This window comes from Poeciliopsis prolifica, unplaced genomic scaffold, assembly GCF_027474105.1.
Source record: "Poeciliopsis prolifica strain line A6 unplaced genomic scaffold, Auburn_PproV2 SCAFFOLD268, whole genome shotgun sequence".
Classification (NCBI taxonomy): Eukaryota; Metazoa; Chordata; class Actinopteri; order Cyprinodontiformes; family Poeciliidae; genus Poeciliopsis; species Poeciliopsis prolifica.
Window position 1 is genome coordinate 1,217 of NW_026562643.1, and position 26,292 is coordinate 27,508.

At 40.4% G+C, this 26,292-nt stretch overlaps 3 protein-coding genes across 3 annotated transcripts; 1 reads left to right on the forward strand and 2 right to left on the reverse strand.

The window, feature by feature from the left end:
* The first annotated feature begins 4,205 nt into the window (after nucleotides 1–4,205).
* Nucleotides 4,206–6,123, forward strand: LOC129357628 (chromosome alignment-maintaining phosphoprotein 1-like). The gene is made up of 4 exons (XM_055026721.1): nucleotides 4,206–4,307; nucleotides 4,762–5,124; nucleotides 5,431–5,682; nucleotides 5,765–6,123. Exons 2-4 carry the CDS (start codon nucleotides 4,767–4,769, stop codon nucleotides 6,121–6,123), a joined length of 969 nt encoding a protein of 322 aa, XP_054882696.1. The 5' UTR covers nucleotides 4,206–4,307; nucleotides 4,762–4,766.
* A 77-nt stretch (nucleotides 6,124–6,200) lies between these two features.
* Nucleotides 6,201–10,113, reverse strand: LOC129357630 (F-box only protein 3-like). The gene is given in 13 exon segments (XM_055026723.1): nucleotides 6,201–7,032; nucleotides 7,129–7,211; nucleotides 7,279–7,386; nucleotides 7,456–7,571; nucleotides 7,643–7,765; nucleotides 8,102–8,158; nucleotides 8,219–8,295; nucleotides 8,376–8,491; nucleotides 8,494–8,579; nucleotides 8,648–8,762; nucleotides 8,832–8,995; nucleotides 9,081–9,170; nucleotides 9,982–10,113. Coding segments are annotated over 13 exon segments (1,359 nt in total). The 5' UTR covers nucleotides 10,074–10,113; the 3' UTR covers nucleotides 6,201–6,900.
* Nucleotides 10,114–14,543: 4,430 nt separating this feature from the next.
* LOC129357629 (protein NLRC3-like) lies at nucleotides 14,544–16,887 on the reverse strand. Its single transcript, XM_055026722.1, has 2 exons — nucleotides 16,250–16,887; nucleotides 14,544–14,843 (listed from the first exon to the last, which is right to left on the reverse strand). Exons 1-2 carry the CDS (start codon nucleotides 16,885–16,887, stop codon nucleotides 14,606–14,608), a joined length of 876 nt encoding a protein of 291 aa, XP_054882697.1. The 3' UTR covers nucleotides 14,544–14,605.
* Between the last annotated feature and the right edge of the window lie 9,405 nt (nucleotides 16,888–26,292).

Here is a 26,292-nt window from a genome sequence, read left to right on the forward strand (position 1 = left end):
GCACCGGGGCCCCTCCTGAAGCACCGGGGCCCGTCCATCAGAGACATCCAGAACCAAACCAGGACCAAAGGTTGCTGGTTGGGACCAAACTGGGACAACTTCACACTGGATAAAGAACAGAACGATTCAGACCTTCAAGACTCGGTCCTAGTGACCAACGCTAGCAGATGTAGACGCATCCAGTGAACTGAAACCAGAATAAGTACTGAATGTTCTTTGGCCGTGTACAGGTTCCTCTAACTGGTGTAAAACGGGAACATTGTCAGGTTGAGGCCGTACCTTTCTGGAGAAGCGGAGTGGTCGACAACGCTTCCTGCTTCCAGCTTTTCCCTGCCGGCGTCGGAACCAAAGAAATCGGGTCTTGCGCCTCTTGGTGGGCTGGTAGCAGTACTGCGGTGGCACCTCTGGTTCCTTTGGAGGGTTTGTGACGCTCAACAGGCTGTGGGCAGGAAGGGCGTAGCCGGGGCGGGGCTCTGGGGCCGGGGGCAGGAACTGGTCCGCGCCGTGGCTGAGGATGGGGCAAGAGGGGCGTGGCACCTGCAGGGCGAGGTCTGAGTCTTCCCACAGGATTCAGGGGAGAAGAAGAGTTTCCCATGAGCCTCCAGTGGGAGGGAAGGGTGGACATGCTGCCGCGGTGGGAGGTGCCAGGGGTTTCCCTGAAGGTGAGGTGGGAGGGGCTTGCTGTCACCTGAAGGCGGCGCCGGCCTGGCGTTCAGCCCCAACATGGCGCTCTGCTGCTGGTAGATCTTGGCGCTCAGCAGGCGCCGCCTCAGGCTGCCCTCTGTTTTCGGCTGCAGGGCGGCCATCTTGCGTGGAAGAAGCTCATCGCGCTCTTCGTCAGGACCCCGTTCCAGCAGTGTGACGACGCTCCAGGCCCCGCCCCCTCGCCGCCCAGACAGTCAACGTAAGAAATCATCCCGTCTGATTGGCTAGATGGTGAACGACCCCTGATGCATGAAACGTCTCATGATATCAGAACCAAACACATCCACTGTTAGCTTAGCAATATATTAATAATGTTGCCAAAAACAGAAGAAAGACGTTTATTTCCCACTTAAATTGAAGAAAAACATCAACTGTAAAACTGTAGCATTTCAAATGAAAAGCCTTTGACAGGGTAGTAATCGGTCCTCCTGCATGTAGCAACCTGTTAATTCTGCAGTGAAGCTGAAATTAAAGGAGATTCTTCAGAGTAAATCCAGAAAGTTCATCAAAGTCTTTCCCACAACAGTGAAAATAAATTCAGGTTTTTCAGATTAAAAGGTTTCCAGATAAAAAACGTCCAGATTGAGTGAAACTCTGCAGCTTCTTCTCATTCCTTCACAGGAAACCAAACATCCCAAACCTTGGTCTCCTCCGCTCTGCCTGCGCTCTGCCTGCGCTCTGCAGGTTTAATCTGCTAACAGGGATTATCCAGGTCTGCAGATGGACACAGTCAACAAGTTTCCACCTCCACATGTTTCAGCCTCATTCTGACCCTCCGCAAACCAGAAGGCAGCATCTGCTGCAGCTCAGAGCCACTGACATGCAGCCGCTTTCCTCTGGAGGAAAGAAGAGCATCGAAGCAACGTCTGACAGGAAGACAAGTTCAAACCTGGATTAATCCTCCGCTGAAAATAGACCCTGAAAACATCCATCAGCCGTTTAGTCAGACCGTTACTGAACTAAAAACAACTAAAGCAAGTTTAGTTTAGCCCCAAAATAATTCAACTAAAGCAGAACGATACATATAAATAAAGACACATAAAAGTATTCACACCTCTCTTGTATCGATCATATCCCTACTCCAGCATCTTCCTGTAAAAACCCAAACAGCAAAAGCAAAGGATGGGAATTAGCAGCTGATGATGTCATCAGGACGCTAATGTGGAACAAATGTTGAGCTGTTAGCATGTTAGCATGATACCATCAGTCTGGGGTGTCCTGCAACACTGACTGCTACAGGAAACTGAACTTTCTCATCATGTTTCATCAATAATGGACAAACAGAGGAACAAGAAGCAAAATTAAAGATGTTTACCAATAAAATCTGGTTTCTATTTACCAATTTAACCAGAAAGGTTCCGTTTATCGTCACAAATGCAGAAAAACTTCAACTCTGCAGCTCAAAAAGCAGCAAATCTGAGCAGAAACCTCCAGAAAAACATGTAAAAACACGGAGACAAAACACTGAGCTGCTGCTGCATGAGAATCCATCAGGATCAAACCTGAAAACTGAGGATCTGTGAGGTGATTTTTAATGACACTGAAGAGGAAACAAGCAGAGCAGCAGTGAGGTGAAAGACGCTCCTCCAGGCCAACGTTAAATCTTCCCAGAGCAGCAGAACAGAAACCAAACAGAGAAACAGGCGAATTTACGTCACATGGGTTTAATTATTGACTGACTGGAACTCGATTGGGTCCATCCGCCGGTTCTGCCTACTGACAGAATAATCCAGTTTCTGGAAGTCAGACTCTTTTTTCTCTGGTTTATTACAGCCGAGAGCATTTTCACTCAGTCACAACTTCACTGAACTGATAAAGACAGGAAATTACAGTAAAACATCCTGCAGTCAACAGGAAGCAGGATTTTAACTGGACTATATTCTATTTTTATTACTTTTATTTTTGTGTTTTGTTATATAAAGCAGTTTGAACGGCCATGTTGCTGAACTGCACTGAACAAATAAACTCAACTGATTTAATAAAGGCTGATTCCTGGAACTGGATGCACATTCGCTGCTGCAGAAGCTAAAAGAGTCAAATCTGCACTAAGTTAACTAGAAACTTTGCTTTTCTTCAACCAAAAGCTTCCTGGAAGATCCAGGCAGAAACATGGATTTTAGTTTCAGCTTTAAAAATTCAAAATGCTGAGATAGACAAAACTTTCCTTCAGTTTTTGACCTGATTCTTCCTCCATAGAAAGTTTTCCTGACCCTGTTTAACTGAAAACTGTCTCTACAGAGATATTACTGAGTTTATTCTGTTTTTATGGTCAGTTAAAGTTAGCAATGCCATTGTTTACATTCCCATATTACTGGGTATCAAACTGGATCCATTTGTGCAGCAAAGTTACTTTATAACTTTCATTTAACTTCATACATGAGGACCAAAGATGAAAAGTTATGATTGTCAAGAAGATAAAATGCTGTGATGAACTGGAGAGGAAAATAAAAACAGAAACAAAAACAGATTCTGGAGAAAAAACTAAGATCAAAAAGACGAACAGAAAACCAGACAAAAAGTCCAACAGACTAAAGTTCAAGCAGAACCAGGTTGATTCTGCCTGGTGCAGCTGCAGCCACTCTGTGTGTGTGTGTGTGTGTGTGTGGTGTGTGTGTGTGTGTGTGTGTGTGTGTGTGGTGTGTGTGTGTGTGTGTGTGTGTATGTGTGTGTGGTGTGTGAATCCAAGTAAAGACAGAATGAAAACACAAGTCCTCCCTCCGGCTATCTCTCCTCCTCCATCCCTCCACAATAAAAGCTCCATTTCGTAACATCTTGCTGACAGTTTGTGCAAAACAAAGACAGAAACAACACAAAGAAAGTTTACAGAAGAGAAACAAACTGTCTTTAAAATAATGGATTCGTTTTATGATTATTTCTAAATAATGTTGGATTCTTTACAATCTGTTTCCAGCTGCAACTTTTTCATCTGACTAAAAAACACAAATAAAACTGAAATCCTGCTGTAGACAACATGCTTCCTGCTAATCACATAACAGCTTTTATTATTTTAATGTTTCCAATTAAAAATGATTTCATGCTTTTGGCATCTAGTTTTCTATTCATTTGAGTTTGACTGAGAGATATTTAATCTATTCTCAGCGATAAGTGATCAATCTTGTTGCATTTTCTAACTTTAATAAAGAAGTTAAAAGTATAAAATCGTTTAATTTTGAATAGATTTCTTTTTTTATTTCATGGCTTTAAATTATATTTATGTAAAAATCTCAGACTGATGTTACATAAAGATTTAAGAAGCGAGTAATATTATGTAATAACCCAAATTAGTAATGCAGAAGTAAAACCCAGACACGTATATGTGTAATTAAAGCACTTAATTGATTTAAAAGGCCACAAAGTTAGCAGAGATCATTTAATTAAGATATTAACTATATTTTATTAAATAACGGTATTGAAGATAAGGGGTAAACCTGTGGTTACACTTCAGTCCAGCTGGTGGCGGTAAAACACCAAAATTGTAAGCTGCCAATAAACTCTATAGAAGAAGAAGTAGAATGAGACGTCGGAGATCTCGCGATGCTTGAGTTCTGTTCTGTGATTGGCTGTGCAGGAAGTAAATAGAGCAGAGCATCATATAACCCTCGGTGGGTTGAAAACAGACGTTTGTCTTCATACCAATTAAAACTAATCTTCTATACTGGTTTCTCTGGTCCAACGCAGAAAAATAGAGGCAGCAGCGCGGAGAAGTGGGTAACAACTGCGGTTAAAGGGATGTTTTAACGGCTGTTACCATGTTAGCTTAGCTTAGCTCCGTTGGTGCTGTACCGTTATAACTGGTCACATCACCGGGATTCATTTAACGAAAAAATAAACATAAACCATAAAAAGGAGGAGATTCAGCTACAAAATGATCAAATCACTTCTTTTAACTTACAGGAAGAACCATATATGGACTGAGGCTTCTTTAAGGTGCTCATTGAAAACAAAACCTCCAGTTATGAATGAATTTGATGCTAATAATGACTTTAACTGTGTTTGTCATTGCTGCTTAAATAATAAAGTTTGTGGTTTTAATACCTCTCTCCTGGCGTCTCCTAGCAACCATGTCCGTCTTCATCCACACCCGGGGCGAGGCGGGCGGCGGGGTGGCCGCCCACCTCCGCTGCCCTCACTGCGGCCACCTGTCCAAGAGCCACGCCCAGCAGCTGGCCCACCTGGCGGCGTCACACCCCACCTGTCTGGATGACGTGGCAGTGGGTCGCCTTGGCAACATCCTGATGTACCAGAGCAGCGCGAGGCTCTTCCACTGCTCCCAGTGCTTCCACACCTGTAAGGACTTCAGCAAGCTGTACAAACACATCATCGCCCGGCACTGCATGGTGGAGAAGGAGGAAGAGGGAGGAAGAGGAGGAGAGGAAGGACAGGAAGCAGGAGGGTGGGAGGAGAGAAGGATGAAGAAAAGCTGGAGGGTTCGAAAAGAAAGAGGAGCAGTGATGAAGAGGAGGAGAGACCTGAAAGTAAAAAGAAGTGTGAGGATGAAGATGGAGAGAAAACAGCTGCTGAAAGGAAGCAGGGTGAGGAAGAGGAGGGAAAGATGAAGAGAGAGGAGGGAAAGATGAAGAGTGAGGAGGAAGAGGAGGGAAAGATGAAGAGAGAGGAGGAAGAGGAGACAGAGAAGAAGGAGGAGGGAGAGCAGCGTGAGCAGAAGGCCAGGAGGAAGAGAAGCAGTACGTTCTGACGTTCGACGGCGTTCTGTTCCACTGTAAGATCTGCGGCTGGCCACAGGCAGCGCTCCGTCTCCGTCAGCCACATCGTTCGCAAACACGAGATCCCCAAGAGCTACGCCAGCCACGCCCTGGCCAAGAGCCGGCAGCTGCAGACGGGCCGGGCCGAGGAGGAGGACGGCCGGGATGAGCGAGGAGCTGATGAAGGAGGAGATGGAGGTGGCGGCGCGGTGGGTGGGCTCCGTCTCCCACCGCTTCGTCTGCCTTGTCTGCAACTGGAAGAGCAAACTGAAAGGTTAGCCAGCCTGGATATTTTCCAGATGTTTCAGCCTCTGGATCAGAACCGGGTCATCTCATCCTCTCCCTCTGCTCTACAGGTTTCGTTCTGACCCACATAGAGCGCCACCATGAGGTGGAGCGGCCGTACCGCTGCAGCTCCTGCCCCCAGAGCTTCTTCCTGCCCAGCCGGCTGCAGCAGCACGCCCGCACCGCCCACCGGCCCGGCCGCTACGCCTGCCCCTTCTGCTGGTTCCGCTCCGAGGTCCTGGGCGGCTTCAGGAGGCACTGCAGCCGCTGCAGCGCCCGCGAGGAGGAGGAGGTGCCGGGGGAGGAGGAGGAAGAGCAGGAGAGGAAGGAGCCAGAGCCAGAGGACAGGAAGGAGACCAGAGGATGGAGGCGCAGGAGCCTGGGAAGGAGGATGGAGGGAGGAGAGCTGGAGGAGGAGGAGGATGACTAACACTAAATAAACTAGAAAATCTCCATTTTCTATAAACTCTGTGTGAGTGATGTGAGCTGAATGTTTCTGGTGTAAAATGTAAAATTAGAAATAAACAGAAGCAGCAAAATAAAATAAAATCCTGCAAAACAGAAAGAAAAACTGTTGGAGAAAACCTTCAACAATCCCACACAAAGAAAATTAGAGATTAATGCAGAACAGAAACATCTAAACTGTAAAGTCGCAGCAGAACTCAGATTCACACAATCTGGTTTATTGAACCCAAACAGAAAATCTCAACTCTGCATCCACCCAAAACAAGCAGAACGATTTGTAGACACAGCAGCAGCAGCTCCAACCCAAAAGCTCCTCAAAATCATCACAGAGATCAAAATCACCAGTTTAATCTGTCCTGACCCAGATTCTCACCTGAAAATGGAACTTCTACTGAGCTTCAAACTTTTACTCTTAATGTAACAAATCAAACATCTCAGAAAAAACACAAATGAAGCTGTAATCCCAGATTTAACCACTAGATGGCAGATTAAAGCTGTTCTCTCAACAACAGGAAACATCTGAAGAAGCTTCCTGTCTGCTGCCTGGCAGGTTGAGGAATGTTTAGGTTGGTCTGTAACATGAGAGGAAAAACCTCTGCAGCTCTGCAGCGTCGTTTCTTCTTCAACCTAAATCTGGTCAATCAGAAAAACTCAAACCAGAAACGAGCTCGTCCTGCTCGGATGCAGTTTGGCAACTGGAAGTTCAAGTGATTCAGTTTCTGGCTCTGCGGCCGTTAGCGGCTCAGGTGAACTTGGGACACCGCGAGCTGTCCAGGCTGGACATGTTGATGCCTCTCAGAGCACCAAACCTTCCTCTGCTGTCATCATCATCTTCATCGTCGCTGTAGGGAGCCGTGTGGCTGGTTGAAGCTCTCTGTCCACAGAAATAAAAGCAGAGAAGAAGAGTGTCGGGTGGTCCAGACTGAAGGAAGAGGAGACGGATGGGGGGATGAGGGACGGAGTGTCTTACAGATGGAGACTCCGGCTCTCTGTAGGGAGGACAGACCATGTGGAAACGAGGGATGGCCACCTGGAAAACCTCTTCCTTATTGGCTGGAAAGACAGAGGCATCAGACCAACACACCGGGTGTGTGTGTGTGTGCGAGGAGTAGAGCACCACCTAGTCTGTGGAAGGTGTAGTGACCCTCCATGAACTCTGACGGCGTGGAGAAGGTGGTGCAGCTGGCGTACTCGTGCACCTTGCCAGGCGTCATGACCGGGAACTCTCCTGCACACACAGGACACACTCAGCGCCACAGCTGGACCAATCAGGGCGCAGCAGGAGGGCGGGGCTTACCGACCACGCCCGGACCCGCAACCTCCTCCACGTTTCCGTCGGAGGTGGTGATCCTCCAGTAGCGGCTGTCCAGCTGACACGCTGCGTCCGGCGAGGCGGTTCTGGACATCTCTATCCTGCAGACGGGTCGACCCGTTAGAACGCCATCAGAACCCGGCCCGGGTCTGCACAGCTGCGGCGGCGCTACCTGATGCGGTACGTGAAGAAGAAGTGCGGCGGGTGGACGGAGGACAGCTCCGGCAGGAAGGAGGTGGAGACGGAGACGGAGATGTCGCCGGTGGTGGCAACGCAGCTCTTCTCATGAGAATACCTGCAGAACCACCAGACGGGTCCACTTTCTACCAGAACAACTACTGACATCTCATGCTTTACAATGAAGTTAAGAACTAGTTCATTAGTGTCTTTAATTAATTTATAAATAAATCATTAATAACTGTTTATTATCCATTAAGAGTGAGAAGACGACTGTTCAACTGTATTTTAAGTGGATTTATTACACTAAACATTTCAAACTACCATGTAAGAACAATGAGCATTTAGAAAGCTATTGTTTAGCATGTCGTCACCTTCTGACCCTTATTTACTTCATAATAACAGATATTAATGATTCATTAAGTGTTTATAGATGAATGGATCACAGATTGACCTGAAGATCTGCTCTTTGATGATGGGAAACTCTCCTGTGACGACGTTGACGTAGCTGCTGACCAGTGCAGGAAGCTGGATCCTGCAGACAGGAAGAGAGCATAAACAAAGTCCAGACGCCTCCCAGTCAGAGCGGCGAGTCGCTGACCTGTGATGAAACATGTCGATGGCTGACGGATCCTGAGCTGTTTGGTCCTGGAAAACAGAACCAAACCCGGTCAGAATCGTCTCTACGCTTTACTGTGAAAGGGACAGCAGACAGGAAGTGTACAGACAGGGCAGGGGTAGAAGCACTCTCCCTGGCGGCGGCCCTCAGCGTCCTCCAGCGCCACATACTGGCTGAGGCCGGTATGGAAACAGAAGGTGAGCGGCAGCGAGCGCCGCATCCCTTCCTGTGCTGGAAGCCGCCGGCCGCCGTCTCCACGTCCAGCAGCACCTCAGAGCGGTAGTGGTTGGACAGGGACATGCTGCCCATCAGCCTGGAGACACACACTGGTTAGACTGGGAGGGCCAACCAGAGGGGCGGGGGCTCTGGTTGGACACCCACCCTGGGATCACCAGCTTCTGGCCGTTGTGGATCCGGTAGGAGCAACGGTAATCGTCTGGCAGCTTACAGCTGATCTGCGCCTCGATGTCGTCTAGCTCCGCCTCCGTGGCGCCGTCTGCAACAGAGACAGCGATCAGCACGGCGGTGGGGGGAGCATGCGGTGGGCAGCGGCGGGTCGGGTTACCTTTAAGGGAAACAATCATGCGCGGACATCTCTGCTGCAGGAAAATCTTGAGCTGCTCCCAGGCGTTCTTCAGCTCGGCGTAGTGACGGATGTAGCGACCCAGATCAGCGAAGTAGAGCTTGAAGAGGCCGTACCAAGAGAGGCCGCGCTGCAGCCGCTCCGCACTGCGCACACACACACACACACACATGCAGACACACACTTCAGGCTTCTGTTGGGTGAAACTGAAGAAAGTGAAGGTGGACCTACTCTGTCAGCAGCCAGTGTTGGCAGCAGTGACGCTTCCACAGTGGGTTGTGTTTGCACAGATCACTGAGCCTCTTGCTGACGAAGCTGCAGCTGCGACAGAAAAAAACAAACTTACACATCCTCAATTATTATTATTAGCAGTTTCATCATGGTAAATGTAACTTGTTATGAGTCTGTAAGGCTGTGATGGACTGGTGTCCTGTCTCATAAGATTAATGTTAATCTGATTAATTCTTTAAAAATTAAATGATCACAAAATACTTAATTATTTACCACTGAGAAATCAACATTTACATAGACACAATATAAAACATTTTAAAATGTATTTTATTAACATTAAAGGACATGGAATTTAAAAGATAATTGAACTTCAGCTGCTTTTAGCAACATAAAAATATTGCATAAAAGGTCAAATGAGTCTGATAAACTGGTTTGTTTCTGACCAGTGATGGTTTGTTTACTTCCTGTTAGTGAAGTTCTGTGTGTTGATCAGCTGTTAGCAGGAACATTACAGTGAATTGTGCATTTCTTGTTACTTTATATATTTATATATTCTCTGATATGCTGTACATCAGCCTGCATCATCCCAGGAGTATTTTATTCATCACGTTCCCTCCAAATACACAAGCTACAGCTGTTAGCAGGAAGCTAACTGTAAACAACTTCTTTATCTTTCCTTTTAAACTCGTTTTATCGCTTCTGCCGGGCATGAACGCTTTGATTTTAGTTTTCCATCCCACACCCAAAAGCTGTGACAGTAATTTTATGCATCATATTTTCGTAGAAATAAAACAAAAACAGCAGCTAGTTGGCGTCAACTAGCCGTGTTAGCCGCTAGCATGCTGTAGCTGGAAAACAACGTCCGCTTATCACTTCCGGTCTGCTTGAAGCTGATACCTACTGGACCAGGTCTCTGAAGCTCAGGTAGGACAGGACGTGGAGCAGCGGGTCCGAGGGGAGTTGGTCCAGCTGCAACTCCGAGGAGGCCGCCATTGTTAGCAGGAGTTCTGGCTGGAAGCAGCGCTGCTGTAGCGCCCCCTGCCGGGAGGAGGAATAGACTGCAGGTGGTTTTGTGGCCTGATTTCTCTAGTGGTGATCTTTTAGTGACGCACCAGAAAGATTAAGGCTTCCGGTTTGTTTCTAGATCTATAAACATTTCATAAATGTTAATAATTTTGCTTGAAAAGTAATAGAAGATTTACAACAAGTTGATAAAAGCAATTCCAGTTTCCCTTAAATCTTTAATTAAATACGATCTGCCACTCATAATTTCCCTCAGTCTTTGTCAACTACACATAAAATATAAATCAAAATACTAAAAAGGTCAGTGGGTTTACAGGTGGCTTACAAAACTATTCATATACCTTGCATATTTTGTCACATTACAACCACAAACTAAAATTTAATCTTAAAGACCAAAACAGTTGTCAAGTGGAAAAAATAACATACATGATTTTAAATATTTTTTATAAATAAAAAACTGCATGTGACCACTTTAGCAATAATGTTATTATTCTTACTGTTATTGCCACCAGCGTTGGTGAATCTTGGTTTTCTAGTTCATTCTGTTTGTTTCAAAATGTTTCACCTGCAGCTGTTACCTTTCCCCTGATTCATGGTGAAAATGGATAAACATCAGAAACTTTGGATAAAAACCTGAATGAGAGCCGTCTCCTTTAAAATCAATGTAATCAATAGACCCCAATTGTAAGTTTGAAAACAATCATTTATTCTGAACTTGTCATGTCACAAAGAAATTTAACTTTATAATTTGTCATGTTGATTTTATATGACATTTATATTCAGTCTCTCTAGGAATTAAATGAAAAAAAATCTACATTTAATTAAAATCCTGTGGATAACTTTACAAATACGAGACAACTGTAATAAATAAAAGATTCTTTTTCTGTCTTTACCAGAGTCACTCTCTACCGCCATCTTGTGGTCAAAGCCTGTAGATACACAAAAATCCTTCAGACGAGTTTAATGATGAAACTGAGCGAATATTAATGAACTGAAGGAAACGCTGCTGTTCAGGAAATATCACAGTAGAAGAACCTTCTCAGAGGAAGTTTAAAGTCAGTTTCATTAACTGAGAGAGAAAATCCACAACAACAAGAAGACGTTTCACTGGAGGACAAAAAAAGATGGAGTCAAGATGAGGATAGCATGAACAGAGGAAGGAAGGAATCAGGAAGCTGAGTTCCAGTTTAGAGGAAAGAATTTTTTGACTGAGGGCAACATTTAGACAGAGAAGCAGATCTATGTTCTGCAGGAAAACAGAGAAAATCCTTCAAGCAGATCTGAAAGTCTCTGAAAAGCGTTTCCACTGCTACCAAAGGAAATGCTGCAGCAGATGAAACTTTATCTTTATTAAGCTTTAGATTTGACCTTCAGAAAGACAGAAATAAGCTATTTAATTTCAAATCATGAAGAAAATCTTAATTCTCTGATTGAGAGAAACAATCAAATGAGCTTCACAAATATCTGCAAAAAACATCTGAAATAAGATGAAAACATCCAGAACCTGAATCAAGATGAAGCAAATATGAGCTTGAAAACTGTTGAATTGAACTTTATTTAATATTTCTGGATCCAGAGAAAAATGAACCAGAGAGAAAAAAGATCAACTTTCCAGTTGAATCCAGTTCAGATCAAAAGTCCATGAAGCTTCTAAATGGAGCCCCAGTTTGAACTGGATCTTTATTGATCCACAGAGACAAACAATATCAGACACTAAATGACAGACATGAGGAAATAAACAGGAGGAAAATCTTTGAGGTCAGAGGTCATCATCTTGATCCAGAGTCTCTTTAGACTCAAACTGCTGCAGCTTCAACCTGTGAGGATCAGCAGGACACAGAGACGTTCTCTACTTTACAGAGACCATCACTACTTCCACCTGCAGAGAGAAGAAGGAAGGAGAGCAGATCAGTGAGTGTTTCCAGTAGCAGTCAGTGACGCAGCACATCCAGTAGATGGTTTCCAGTCAGACTGATCTCAGAGCTGTGACCAAGATGAACCTGATCAGTTGTTTCCTGTTGAACTGAGAGAACAAGCAGGTCTGAGATCAGATCTGCTGCTGTTGATGAATGAGGACCACTGTCTCTAGACATGTTGGACGCTGGAGTCCAGCTGGACGTCCTGGAGACATGGACACAGCAAAAACACAGCAAGCTGCTGCTCCTCTGATTGGCTGATTGCTGTGTCCAATCAGGAAGCCTGAACCATTCTCCTCCCACTGAGAAGCTGCAGCTTTACTGGGAACACTGGATCTTTGCTTTGATGCTGACTGGGTTTAGTTCAATATGCTGACAGCAGCTGGACTCACTGCAAACATTTACTTACTTTAAAGTCTTTACAAGATCCTTCAGCTGCTGAACATCTGATTCCTTCAGTTTGTTTCCTCCCAGGTCCAGTTCTGTCAGACGGGTCGGGTTGGACTTCAGAGTTGAGACCAAATAATCACAGCTGATCTTTGACAAACTGCAGTAATTCAACCTGAATAAAGAATAAAAGATGTGAACCAACAGGATGCAGGTTAACCAGTCCAACAGAACCAGTTAAAGATTCTCATGAATATTAATGCCAACAAGCTGCTGCTCCAATAAAGACCTGCTGACTTCAGAACCAGAACCAGAACCATTGGAGAATTGTGAGGCGCAAAACTCTCAATTATATAGATAAACATAACAAACCACAGAGACTAGTTCTTACTGCCAGCCACGACGGGTCGGGAGATTTATTCACACTCTTACCATGGATGCATCATTACAAAACATAGTTTCTCAAATCTCAAAGTCTCAAAATCAAAGTCCCCAAAATCTCTCCGTTCTTTGTCTACAGACATTCTTATAGCTTCCAATGACGTCGGTTTGCGTCAAGATTCTGGCTGCCCATTGACTGAGTGTGTGTTGGAGTTTCCACGAATTTCTGACTGACCTCTTCTCTGAACATCTGCTCCATCTCAGAACTGCAAACAAGTCAATTAATAATAGTTGTTGTTCTTATCTATCTAAACAGCGTACTTTCCAACCCGAGTTTTGTTCCAACATTTTGTACTTTCCAGATAAAATCAGGTCAGATCGACCTTTCTGGCACCAGAAATCTTTTCCCTTAAAAACAACTCTTAGGAAGTATTCCTGCTCCGACAGAACCAGAACCAGAACCTGGTACTGGGTCATGATGTGTTGGAGGATTTTAGTCAGTAAAATCATTCCAGGTTCTGATCAAAGTGTTGAAGCATCAATCATTGATTATTGATTTGTTCCTGTCAGATTCCAGGAATTCACTTTTCTAGACTGGATGACCTTTGACCTGCTTGACCTGAGGGGGATTTCTACACACTGGGGTCCGAATGCTGTCCTGTTCTGACCTCAGATCAGCAGGTCCAACTCAGTTACACAGAGAAACTAAATTAAACTCTGGATCCAGGAACAAACTCAGAAAATATTGATTAGATCAGAAGAAATGAACTTTGATTGATGATCAATTATATAGAATTATTCACAGAAATATCAATAATTATATTATTAAAATACCTCAATGTCTCCAGTCTGCAGCCTTCAGTCTGTAGAAAACCACAGAGATCCTTCAGTCCAGAACCTTCCAGGTTGGTTCTGTTCAGGTCCAGTTTTGTCAGATGGGTCGGGTTGGACTTCAGAGCTGAGAACAGAGACGTCCAGCTGGTCTCTGATAAACTGCAGAACCTCAATCTGAATAAAGAATAAAAGATGTGAACCAACAGGATGCAGTTAAAACTGAAATATGAACAAATAAATAATAAAATGTATAAATTAATTTCCCTGAATGTAAAAGAAACATGATGAAGTGATTCTAACATCTGATCCAGTCAAACTGGTTTAAAGAGTCCAAACCAGCAGAACCAGAACATTTGATCAACAAAGAAACTCAAAGTTTTCTATCAGCCTGGATGAGTTGAGCTATTTCTGCTGGTTCCTGATCATCAGACCCGACTTGGTAACTGGATCAGAACCAGTCAGGTTCTTCATTAATGGCCTTTGGGTTCCTATTAAAGCTGCTGAAAGCCAATGGAGGCCATTATTTCCTCAGGAGACGGTTCCTCTCTGACCCGGCCCAACAGAACCACAGCCTCAGGACAAAGCTGAGGAACCTGCTGCTGCTGCAAACCTCACTTTCATTCATTGCATCTAGATTTGCTTTTCTACAATCAGTGGTTTCTTAGACGTTCATTAATGAGGATTTGAACTCGTCAGTGTTTGTGGCTCTGGAGGATCAACATTTCATTCTGATGTAAAGAATCAGAAATAAAAGCATCTGAATCTTTACCAAACTGAAACATCTCCATCATTCATTCACAGCATTTCAATTATTTTACTCATTTTGTTCATCAAAAACATTTTAAAGAGAAAAACTGAAAAACAAAGTTCAATAATCTCAAAGTCTGAAATAAGAAAATAATTAATAAGGTCAAAAGTTTTAGAGATTTTATTCTCATGATTAAACAGGTTGTTTTAAAATAATATATATTAACATTAAATTGATTAACTATTGATTAAAGAATCAATAAATGATTTTATTGAATAAATAGAGAAAACAAACCCCAGAATCTTCACTTTACTGACTGAATTCTCCAGGATCTCAACCAGATGATTCATATCAGATTCTCCACCTTCATCTATGTGGATCAGATTTATTTCCAGTTCAGTCAGATCTGGGTTGGACTTCAGAGCCGAGGCCAAAACTTCACATTCAGCATTTTGGATCGAACAGCCACCAAGTCTGTGATTAGAGAAGAAATAAATTCAGTTCTGATGAAATCAATCTGGATCATAAACAGACTAAAATATGATAACAGTGATGTCATCATCTGATCATCATCTGATCATCATCTGATCAATATCTACTGAGTTTAACCCCACAGAGAATCTGTGCAGTTCCTGGTTCTGGTCCAGGTTCTGGTTCTGGTCCAGGTTCTGGTTCTGGTTCTGGTCCAGGTTCTGGTTCTGGTCCTGGTTCTGGTTCTGGTTCTGGTTCTGGTCCAGGTTCTGGTTCAGGTTCTGGTTCTGGTTCTGGTTAAAGTCCAGGTTCTGGTTCTGGTTCTGGTCCAGGTTCTGGTTCTGGTCCAGGTTCTGGTTCTGGTTAAAGTCCAGGTTCTGGTTCTGCTGCAGCTAAAAGCTTCACGTTGTTCTGGTCGTCCTGCAGAGCAGCAGCAGAACCGGTCCTGCTGCTCCTTCGGGTCAGAACCGTCCTCTCAGACTGTGGATCTGAGAGGAACTGGGACAAACTGGATGGAAGAGGGACACATGTCTCTGCAGTGGTCTGTCCATTGTCTCAGAGGAACAAAGGTTTGGATGTCAGGAGAAATTGTTGCTAAACTCCTAAAGAGCTGAAGAGCAAAACCCCTGGAGGAGACGGAGCGTTTGGGTCCAGCAGCATTTCATGGCGAAGCAGTGAAAGTTCTCCAGTCACTAGAAGAGGCTGGATGTCTCCAGAGTTGAAGCTCATGTCTCTGCAGGTCTTCATGGAGGACACCTAACAGCTTCAACAAAGGCTGCAGATGAAGAGTTGATGAGGAAAATGGTTCCAGCTCTGGAAGCAGATTCTCAGAGCTTTGGGAGGATCTGACAGAAACTAGAACTTTTTCTGGAACCAGACGACAAAAACCACATTTTGGTCTCATTTACAAACTCAGAGGAAACTAGAGGGAGGAGGAAGAGGATGATGAAGATCAACACTGTTCACATAGTTTATAATTAATGCAATGGTTTATTTCAATGGTCAACATTTTTATTAAACCCAACAATAATTTAATAAAACAGTCAAAGATCCTAAAATGTGACTGATGGAGCAGCGGCTCAATGAGTGAAGAGTTTAAAGTTTAAAAGTTTCTCAGGCTGATTGGATCTTAGAGAAAATAGATTTTCTAGAGTTCAGGGTTTTCTATTCATTTCAACCTGAAAACTGATAAAAAGTGAAATATTTTTAAAATGATCAAAATGTGTAAAACCAGAAGCTGCATCTGTCCTGGATGAGCTGAATGTTTAGATGTTTGATTGGCTGAAATAATCCAGAGGATGAAGGAAGTAGATAAAGAAAAACATCCAGAATCAACTTGAAGACAGAAGAAGAAACAGGAGGACAATAGAGCTGAATCAGCATCACACAATGAAAACATCTGGACTCACCGAGCCTTTCTGCAGTTCCTCACAGCTGGAACCAGTCTCAGTTGTCCTGATTCTGATGTGTTGTACTTCTCCAGGTCCAACTCATCCAGAACCTCTGACATCTGCAGCATGAAGGCCAGAGCTGAACAGTCAGACTCTGAGAGATACTGCCCTGAATCCAGCAGCCGTTGGATCTCCTGATAAAATGAGACGTCGTTCATCTCCACCAGACAGTAGAAGATGTTGATGCTTCTGGCAGGAGAGATTCTATCAGTGTTCATCTCCTTCAGGTTGGTGATGATTCTCTGGATGGTTTCTGGACTGGTCTCTGTCTGACCCAGCAGATCTTCTAAGACTCTCTGGTTGGACTCCACAGTGAGACCATGAAGGAAGCGGACAAACAGGTCCAGGTGGCCATTTTTACTGCGGAGGGATTTCTCCATGACTTTCTTCATGAACTCATCTAGAGATGTTTCTCTGTATTCGTCTCCCAGGAACGTCTTGATCTCCTCTGACTTCCTGCTGGTGAAGCAGTGGAGCATGTAGACTGCAGCCAGAAACTCCTGGATGCTCAGATGAACAAAGGAGTAGACGGAGAGTCGAGTGTCCCTTTCTCTCTTTAAACATCTCAGTGAAAACTCCTGAGAACAACGCAGCATCTTGGATGTTGATGCCGCACTGTGTGAGATCTTTGTCATAGAAGATCAGGTTTCCCTCCAGCAGCTGATCAAAAGCCAGTTTTCCTAGAGACTCAATCAGCTTCCTGTTCTCTGGACTCCAGATAGATTTGCTCTTTTTTCCTCCATCATATTTTCCTCCTTGATTTTGAGTTGAACCAGCAGGAACTCTATGTACATCTCAGTCAGAGTCTTGGGTAGTTTCTCTCTCTCTCTGGTCTTCATCACATCCTCCAGAACGTTAGCAGTGATCCAGCAGAAGACGGGGATGTGACACATGATGTGGAGACTTTTGGATTTCTGGATGTGGGAGATGATCCTGCTGGCCTTCTCTTCATCATCTCTGAATCTCTTCCTGAAGTATTCCTCCTTCTGGGGGTCAGTGAACCCTCTGACCTCTGTCACCATGTCAACACACTGAGCAGGGATCTGATTGGCTGCTGCAGGTCGTGTGGTTATCCAGAGGAGAGCAGAGGGAAGCAGTGTCCTACTGATGAGGTTTGTCAGCAGAACATCCAGTGAGCTGGACTCTGTAACATCAGTCAGGATCAGATTGTTGTAGAAATCCAGACAAAGTCGACTTTCATCCAGACCATCAAAGATGAACAGAACCTGGAACGATTCAAAGCTGCTGATTCCTCTGTTGCTGCTGCAGCTCTGCTGTCCTCACATTCATCTGCCTGATTGTTCTCCAACAACGTTTGGATCACAAACTTTCACTTCCTGAAGAAGCTTTTCTGTAACATAACTCCTTATTATATTCTACATTTACCATCATGTCCAGGCTGAACCTCAACCTTGAACCAGGAGCTTTTCAGAGACTTCAGTGACCTCTGAAGTTGCTCAAAATCACTTTCTGCCTCGTGAAAACCATTTTAGTTTTTGAAGTAGATCACATTAAAGATGCTCAAGGTAGTGAGAAATTACGTGGAATTGTCCTTTAGTCATTTCCTGAATTGTAAGATGCAATTTTCCAGCAGAACCTTAACGGCCTGGTGTAATAACCAATAAAAGTAGAATAAAAATCCTTTTCAGCAGAATCAGATTAATCATATTGGCAGGTGGGCAATTTGCTGACCTAGAACTTTTGTCACTTCTCTTTCTTTTATTGTTTTATTATTCACTTTATTTCTGTTATTCTAAACATAACATTAATATCAACCAATACCCTGAGCCATCCTTTCTGCTATTTCATTCCCCTAAAACTCATAATGTGCTGAAACACAAATAAAATTATCTGTAAGAATCATCAAATTGATTCTATGAAATGTTTTATTTAGAGCTGCTCATTTTAAAATTAAAAACAATATTAATAATTATTATAATAATAATAATACAGACCTTATGGCACTTAAATAACTTAGAAATAACATAATATGTAGGAGAAAACATAAAATACAGAAACCCTTCAGCTATGAGTTTTACAATGTCTATGATTTTAACTAAAATGTGCAGATTCATCATATTATGATTATTTTAACTTGCTGCAACACGACCCTTCAGAGTAAGAGTCTTCACTTCTCATTTTAAAATGAACAAAATAAAGTCAAATTTGTATATTTATCTTGTGACCATTTTTTGAACAGGCTGAAATTAAATGAATAGTTTATTAAGTCGAGTTACTGAGACATAAAACTTTTAAACCTTAAATGTCCAAATCTCAAAAAGACGTGGATCTGGAAGGAAGAAGCTCTGATTGGACATGTTCAGTCTCACCTGGAGCACGGCTGCTCTGATTGGCCGTCAGGAGTCTGGATCCTGTTCTGGGTCGTTTCCCACACTGGGGGCAGCTGGTCCAGCCCGGATCCATCAGAACATTCTGACCCAAAGCACAGCAGGATGGAAGCTCCTCCTCACTAAAGCTGCTCCTGTGAAGACATTTCTTCATCACTGAAATATTCACTAGCAACAGGCTGGAGCTGAACATGTTCATGAAGGTCCACAAAGAACCAGGGACCAGAAACTGGGTCAGTACAGAACCTCAGAACATTGATGATTTCTGGTTTTAAGTACTTCATTGAATTATATTTGGTATGATGACTGATGCCAGTGTTCCCAGTCTGGAAGATGCTGGTTTCACTGCTTCAGTGGGTTTACAGACAATCTGAATTGTTGCTCCTCACATGTTTTTGTTTTCATGCAACATTTTAATCCATATTAATTCATTCAAACTGATTTACTGACCAACATCCTTCATGTCTAACTTTAAATTAATCAGTAAGAAAATTAAGTTACTGTTTATTAAAACACTGAGATCAACCAGTTCATATCATTTATATTTTATCTCTATAGATTCACATGAATCAGTTAGAAACTGGTTTCTTACTTTCTGTCTGAGGGTCCAGGTTCAGTACTGAAGTATGGATTGTTTTCTTTGGACCGGTCACTCCTCATAGATGGACTGATGGATCCTGGAGGTTCTTTTAGATCCAGATCTTCCATCTTCTGGACCTTTTGAAAGAGAAACCAGAACCAGTCAGTCCCAGTGATCCAGTTCCAGTAACTGGAAGCAGAAAGCTGGTTCCCATCATGTGTTCAGAGAATCAGAGTGAATCAGGTAAATGAAGAAGTGAACATTTGACTCTACTGTAAATCTGTATGGAGGGAGTCAGTGTGCAGGAGGTTCTGAGGGAGCAGCAGCTCAGGTCGGGTCCACAGCTCTCCTCCAGACAGAACCGGGTCCAGCTGGGATCTCAGCAACATGTCAGCCTCTGTGTGCAGCTCAGCAGGATTTCCTCTCAGCTAAAGAGTCACAAAGCAGCTTTCAGGGACCACAGCATCCAGCGGAGGAACCAGCTGGACCCGCTGCAAGGAATCATGGGTAAACAGCTGCAGAATCACAGTATCACAGGAAGTCGGCCCTTTTGGATTGAAGTTCCGATTTTCACCCCATTTTTGCCGTTTACAGCCTTCGTATTTGATCGAACTCCTCTTAGGGATTTTGATTCATCGGCTTCAAACTCGGTCAGTCTGAGTATAGTATGTCATCTTTTCAATATTTCGGACGACATACTATAGTATGTCGTTTTTTTCAATTTTTCGGACGACTTCGTCGTTTTTTCTCAATATTTCGGACAACATACTATAGTATGTCGTTTTTTTCAATTTTTCGACGACAAACTATAGTATGTCATTTTTTTCAATTTTTCGACCACAGACTATAGTATGTCATTTTTTTCAATTTTTCAACGACAAACTATAGTATGTCATTTTTTTCAATTTTTCGACCACAGACTATAGTATGTCGTTTTTTCTCAATATTTTGCACGACATAGTCGTCCGAAATACATCCTATAGTATGTCGTTTTTTCTCAATATTTTGACGACATACTATAGTATGTTGTTTTTTTCAATATTTCGGACATAGTATACTATATACAACATAGTATATAGTATGTCGTTTTTTTCAATTTTTCGGACGACATAATATAGTACGTCGTTTTTTCTCAAAATTTCGGACGACATAGTATAGTATGTCGTTTTTTTCAATTTTTCGACGACAAACTATAGTATGTCATTTTTTTCAATTTTTCGACGACATGTCGTTTTTTTCTCAATATTTCGGACGACATAGTATAGTATGTCGTTTTTTTCAATTTTCGACGACATAGTATGTCGTTTTTTCCGTTTTTCGAACGACATAGTATATAGTATGTCGTTTTTTTCCATTTTTCGAACGACATAGTATAGTATGTCATTTTTTTCAATTTTTCGGACGACTTACTTCGTCGTTTTTTCTCAATATTTCGGACGACATACTATAGTATGTCGTTTTTTTCAATTTTTCGACGACAAACTATAGTATGTCATTTTTTTCAATTTTTCGACCACAGACTATAGTATGTCGTTTTTTCTCAATATTTCGGACATAGTATACTATATACGACATAGTATATAGTATGTCGTTTTTTCAATTTTTCGGACGACATGTCGTTTTTTCTCAATATTTCGGACGACATAGTATAGTATGTCGTTTTTTTCAATTTTTTCGAAGACATAGTATAACATGTCGTTTTTTTCCATTTTTCGAACGACATAGTATAGTATGTCCTTTTTTTTCCATATTTCGGACGACATACTATAGTATGTCGTTTTTTCAATTTTTTTTTCGGACAACTTCGTCGTTTTTTCTCAATATTTCGGACAACATACTATAGTATGTCGTTTTTTTCAATTTTTCGACGACAAACTATAGTATGTCATTTTTTCAATTTTTCGACCACAGACTATAGTATGTCGTTTTTTCTCAATATTTCGACGACATACTATAGTAAGTCGTTTTTTCCAATATTTCGGACATAGTATACTATATACGACATAGTATATAGTATGTCGTTTTTTTCAATTTTTCGGACGACAGGTCGTTTTTTCTCAATATTTCGGACGACAGTATAGTATGTCGTTTTTTTCATTTTTTCGACGACATAGTATAACATGTTGTTTTTTTCCATTTTTCGAACGACATAGTATAGTATGTCATTTTTTTCAATATTTCGGACGACATACTATAGTATGTCGTTTTTTTCAATTTTTCGGACGACATTTCGTTTTTTCTCAATATTTCGGACGACATAGTATAGTATGTCGTTTTTTTCAATTTTTTGACGACATAGTATAGTATGTCATTTTTTTCAATATTTCGGACGACATACTATAGTATGTCGTTTTTTCTCAATATTCCAGACGACATACTATAGTATGTCGTTTTTTTTCAATATTTCGGACGACATAGTATAGTATGTCATTTTTTTCAATTTTTCGGACGACATGTCGTTTTTTTTCTCAATATTTCGGACGACATAGTATAGTATGTCGTTTTTTTCAATTTTTCGACGACATAGTATAATATGTCGTTTTTTTTCATTTTTTTGAACGACATAGTATATAGTATGTCGTTTTTTTAAATTTTTCGGACGACATGTCGTTTTTTTCTATTTTTTGACCACATACTATATATAGTATGTCGTTTTTTTCAATTTTTCGTACGACATAGTACATAGTATGTCGTTTATTTCAATTTTTTGACGACATACTATAGTATGTCGTTTTTTTCAATATTTCGGACGACATAGTATAGTATGTCTTTTTTTCAATTTTTGGACATGTCGCTTTTTCTCAATATTTCGGACGACATAGTATAGTATGTCGTTTTTTTCAGTTTTTCGGACGACATACTATAGTATGTCGTTTTTTTAAATTTTTCGACGACAAATTATAGTATGTCATTTTTTTCAATTTTTCGACCACAGACTATAGTATGTCGTTTTTTCTCAATATTTTGCACGACATAGTCGTCCGAAATACATACTATAGTATGTCGTTTTTTCTCAATATTTCGACGACATACTATAGTATGTTGTTTTTTTCAATATTTCGGACATAGTATACTATATACGACATAGTATATAGTATGTCGTTTTTTTCAATTTTTCGGACGACATGTCGTTTTTTCTCAATATTTCGGACGACATAGTATAGTATGTCGTTTTTTTCAATTTTCGACGACATAGTATAACATGTCGTTTTTTTCAATTTTTCGAACGACATAGTATAGTATGTCGTTTTTTTCAATTTTTCGTACGACATAGTATATAGTATGTCGTTTTTTCTCAATATTTCGGACGACATACTATAGTATGTCGTTTTTTTCAATTTTTCGGACGACTTCGTCGTTTTTTCTCAATATTTCGGACAACATACTATACTATGTCGTTCTTTTTCAATTTTTCGACGACAAATTATAGTATGTCATTTTTTTCAATTTTTCGACCACAGACTATAGTATGTCGTTTTTTCTCAATATTTTGCACGACATAGTCGTCCGAAATACATACTATAGTATGTCGTTTTTTCTCAATATTTAGACGACATACTATAGTATGTCGTTTTTTTTCAATATTTCGGACATAGTATACTATATACGACATACTATATAGTATGTCGTTTTTTTCAATATTTCGAACGATATAGTATGTCATTTTTTTCAATATTTCGGACGACAAACTATAGTATGTCATTTTTTCAATTTTTCGACCACAGACTATAGTATGTCGTTTTTTCTCAATATTTTGCACGACATAGTCGTCCGAAATACATACTATAGTATGTCGTTTTTTCTCAATATTTTGCACGACATAGTCGTCCGAAATACATACTATGGTATGTCGTTTTTTCTCAATATTTCGACGACATACTATAGTATGTTGTTTTTTTCAATATTTCGGACATAGTATACTATATACGACATAGTATATAGTATGTCGTTTTTTTCAATTTTTCGGACGACATGTCGTTTTTTCTCAATATTTCGGACGACATAGTATAGTATGTCGTTTTTTTTCAATTTTTCGACGACATAGTATAACATGTCGTTTTTTTCAATTTTTCGACGACAAACTATAGTATGTCATTTTTTTCAATTTTTCGACGACATAGTATAACATGTCGTTTTTTTCCATTTTTCGAACGACATAGTATAGTATGTCATTTTTTCAATATTTCGGACGACATACTATAGTATGTCGTTTTTTTCAATTTTTCGACGACAAACTATAGTATGTCATTTTTTCAATTTTTCGACCAGACTATAGTATGTCGTTTTTTCTCAATATTTTGCACGACATAGTCATCCGAAATACATACTATGGTATGTCGTTTTTTCTCAATATTTCGACGACATACTATAGTATGTTGTTTTTTTCAATATTTCGGACATAGTATACTATATACGACATAGTATATAGTATGTCGTTTTTTTCAATTTTCGGACGACATGTCGTTTTTTCTCAATATTTCGGACGACATAGTATAGTATGTCATTTGTTTCAATATTTCGGACGACATACTATAGTATGTCGTTTTTTCAATTTTTCGGACAACATGTCGTTTTTTTCAATTTTTCGACGACATAGTATAATATGTCGTTTTTTTAAATTTTTCGGACGACATGTCGTTTTTTTCTATTTTTTGACTACATACTATATATAGTATGTCGTTTTTTTTCAATTTTTCGTACGACATAGTACATAGTATGTCGTTTATTTCAATTTTTTGACGACATACTATAGTATGTCGTTTTTTTCAATTTTTCGGACGACATACTTAGTATGTCGTTTTTTTCAATTTTTTGGACATGTCGTTTTTTCTCAATATTTCGGACGACATAGTATAGTATGTCGTTTTTTCAATTTGTCGACCACAGTATGTCGTTTTTTTCTCAATATTTCAGACGACATACTATAGTATGTCGTTTTTTTCAATTTTTCGACGACATAGTATAATATGTCGTTCTTTTCAATTTTTCGACCACAGACTATAGTATGTCGTTTTTTCTCAATATTTTGCACGACATAGTCGTCCGAAATACATACTATAGTATGTCGTTTTTTCTCAATATTTCGACGACATACTATAGTATGTTGTTTTTTTCAATATTTCGGACATGGTATACTATATACGACATAGTATATAGTATGTCGTTTTTTTCAATTTTTCGTACGACATGTCGTTTTTTCTCAATATTTCGGACGACATAGTATAGTATGTCGTTTTTTTCCATTTTTCGAACGACATAGTATAGTATGTCGTTTTTTTTCAATTTTTCGACGACAAACTATAGTATGTCATTTTTTTCAATTTTTCGACCACAGACTATAGTATGTCGTTTTTTCTCAATATTTCGACGACATACTATAGTATGTCGTTTTTTTCAATATTTCGAACATAGTATACTATATACGACATAGTATATAGTATGTCGTTTTTTAAATTTTTCGGACGACATGTCGTTTTTTCTCAATATTTCGGACGACATAGTATAGTATGTCATTTTTTTCAATTTTTTGACGACATAGTATAATATGTCGTTTTTTTCCATTTTTCGAACGACAAAGTATATTATGTCATTTTTTTCAATTTTTCGACCAGACTATAGTATGTCGTTTTTTCTCAATATTTTGCACGACATAGTCGTCCGAAATACATACTAAGGTATGTCGTTTTTTCTCAATATTTCGACGACATACTATAGTATGTTGTTTTTTTAAATATTTCGGACATATTATACTATATACGACATAGTATATAGTATGTCGTTTTTTTCAATTTTCGGACGACATGTCGTTTTTCCTCAATATTTCGGACGACATAGTATAGTATGTCGTTTTTTTTCAATTTTTCGACGACATAGTATAACATGTCGTTTTTTTCCATTTTTCGAACGACATAGTATATAGTATGTCATTTTTTTCAATTTTTCGGACATAGTATACTATATACGACATAGTATATAGTATGTCGTTTTTTTAAATTTTTCGACGACAAACTATAGTATGTCATTTTTTTCAATTTTTCGACCACAGACTATAGTATGTCGTTTTTTCTCAATATTTCGGACGACATAGTATAACATGTCGTTTTTTTCAATTTTTCGACGACAAACTATAGTATGTCGTTTTTTCTCAATATTTCGGACGACAAACTATAGTATGTCATTTTTTCAATTTTTCGACCAGACTATAGTATGTCGTTTTTTTCTCAATATTTTGCACGACATAGTCGTCCGAAATACATTCTATGGTATGTCGTTTTTTCTCAATATTTCGACGACATACTATAGTATGTTGTTTTTTTCAATATTTCGGACATAGTATACTATATACGACATAGTATATAGTATGTCGTTTTTTTCAATTTTCGGACGACATGTCGTTTTTTCTCAATATTTCGGACGACATACTATAGTATGTCGTTTTTTTCAATATTTCGGACGACATAGTATAGTATGTCGTTTTTTTCAATTTTTCGACGACATAGTATAATATGTCGTTTTTTTCCATTTTTCGAACGACATAGTATATAGTATGTCATTTTTTTCAATATTTCGGACGACATACTATAGTATGTCGTTTTTTAAAATTTTTCGGACGACATGTCGTTTTTTTCTATTTTTTGACCACATACTATATATAGTATGTCGTTTTTTTCAATTTTTCGTACGACATAGTACATAGTATGTCGTTTATTTCAATTTTTTGACGACATACTATAGTATGTCGTTTTTTTCAATATTTCGGACGACATAGTATAGTATGTCGTTTTTTTCAATTTTTTGGACATGTCGCCTTTTCTCAATATTTCGGACGATATAGTATAGTATGTCGTTTTTTTCAATTTTTCGACCACAGACTATAGTATGTCGTTTTTTCTCAATATTTTGCACGACATACTATAGTATGTTGTTTTTTTCAATATTTCGGACATAGTATACTATATACGACATAGTATATAGTATGTCGTTTTTTTCAATTTTTCGGACGACATGTCGTTTTTTCTCAATATTTCGGACGACATAGTATAGTATGTCGTTTTTTTCAATTTTCGACGACA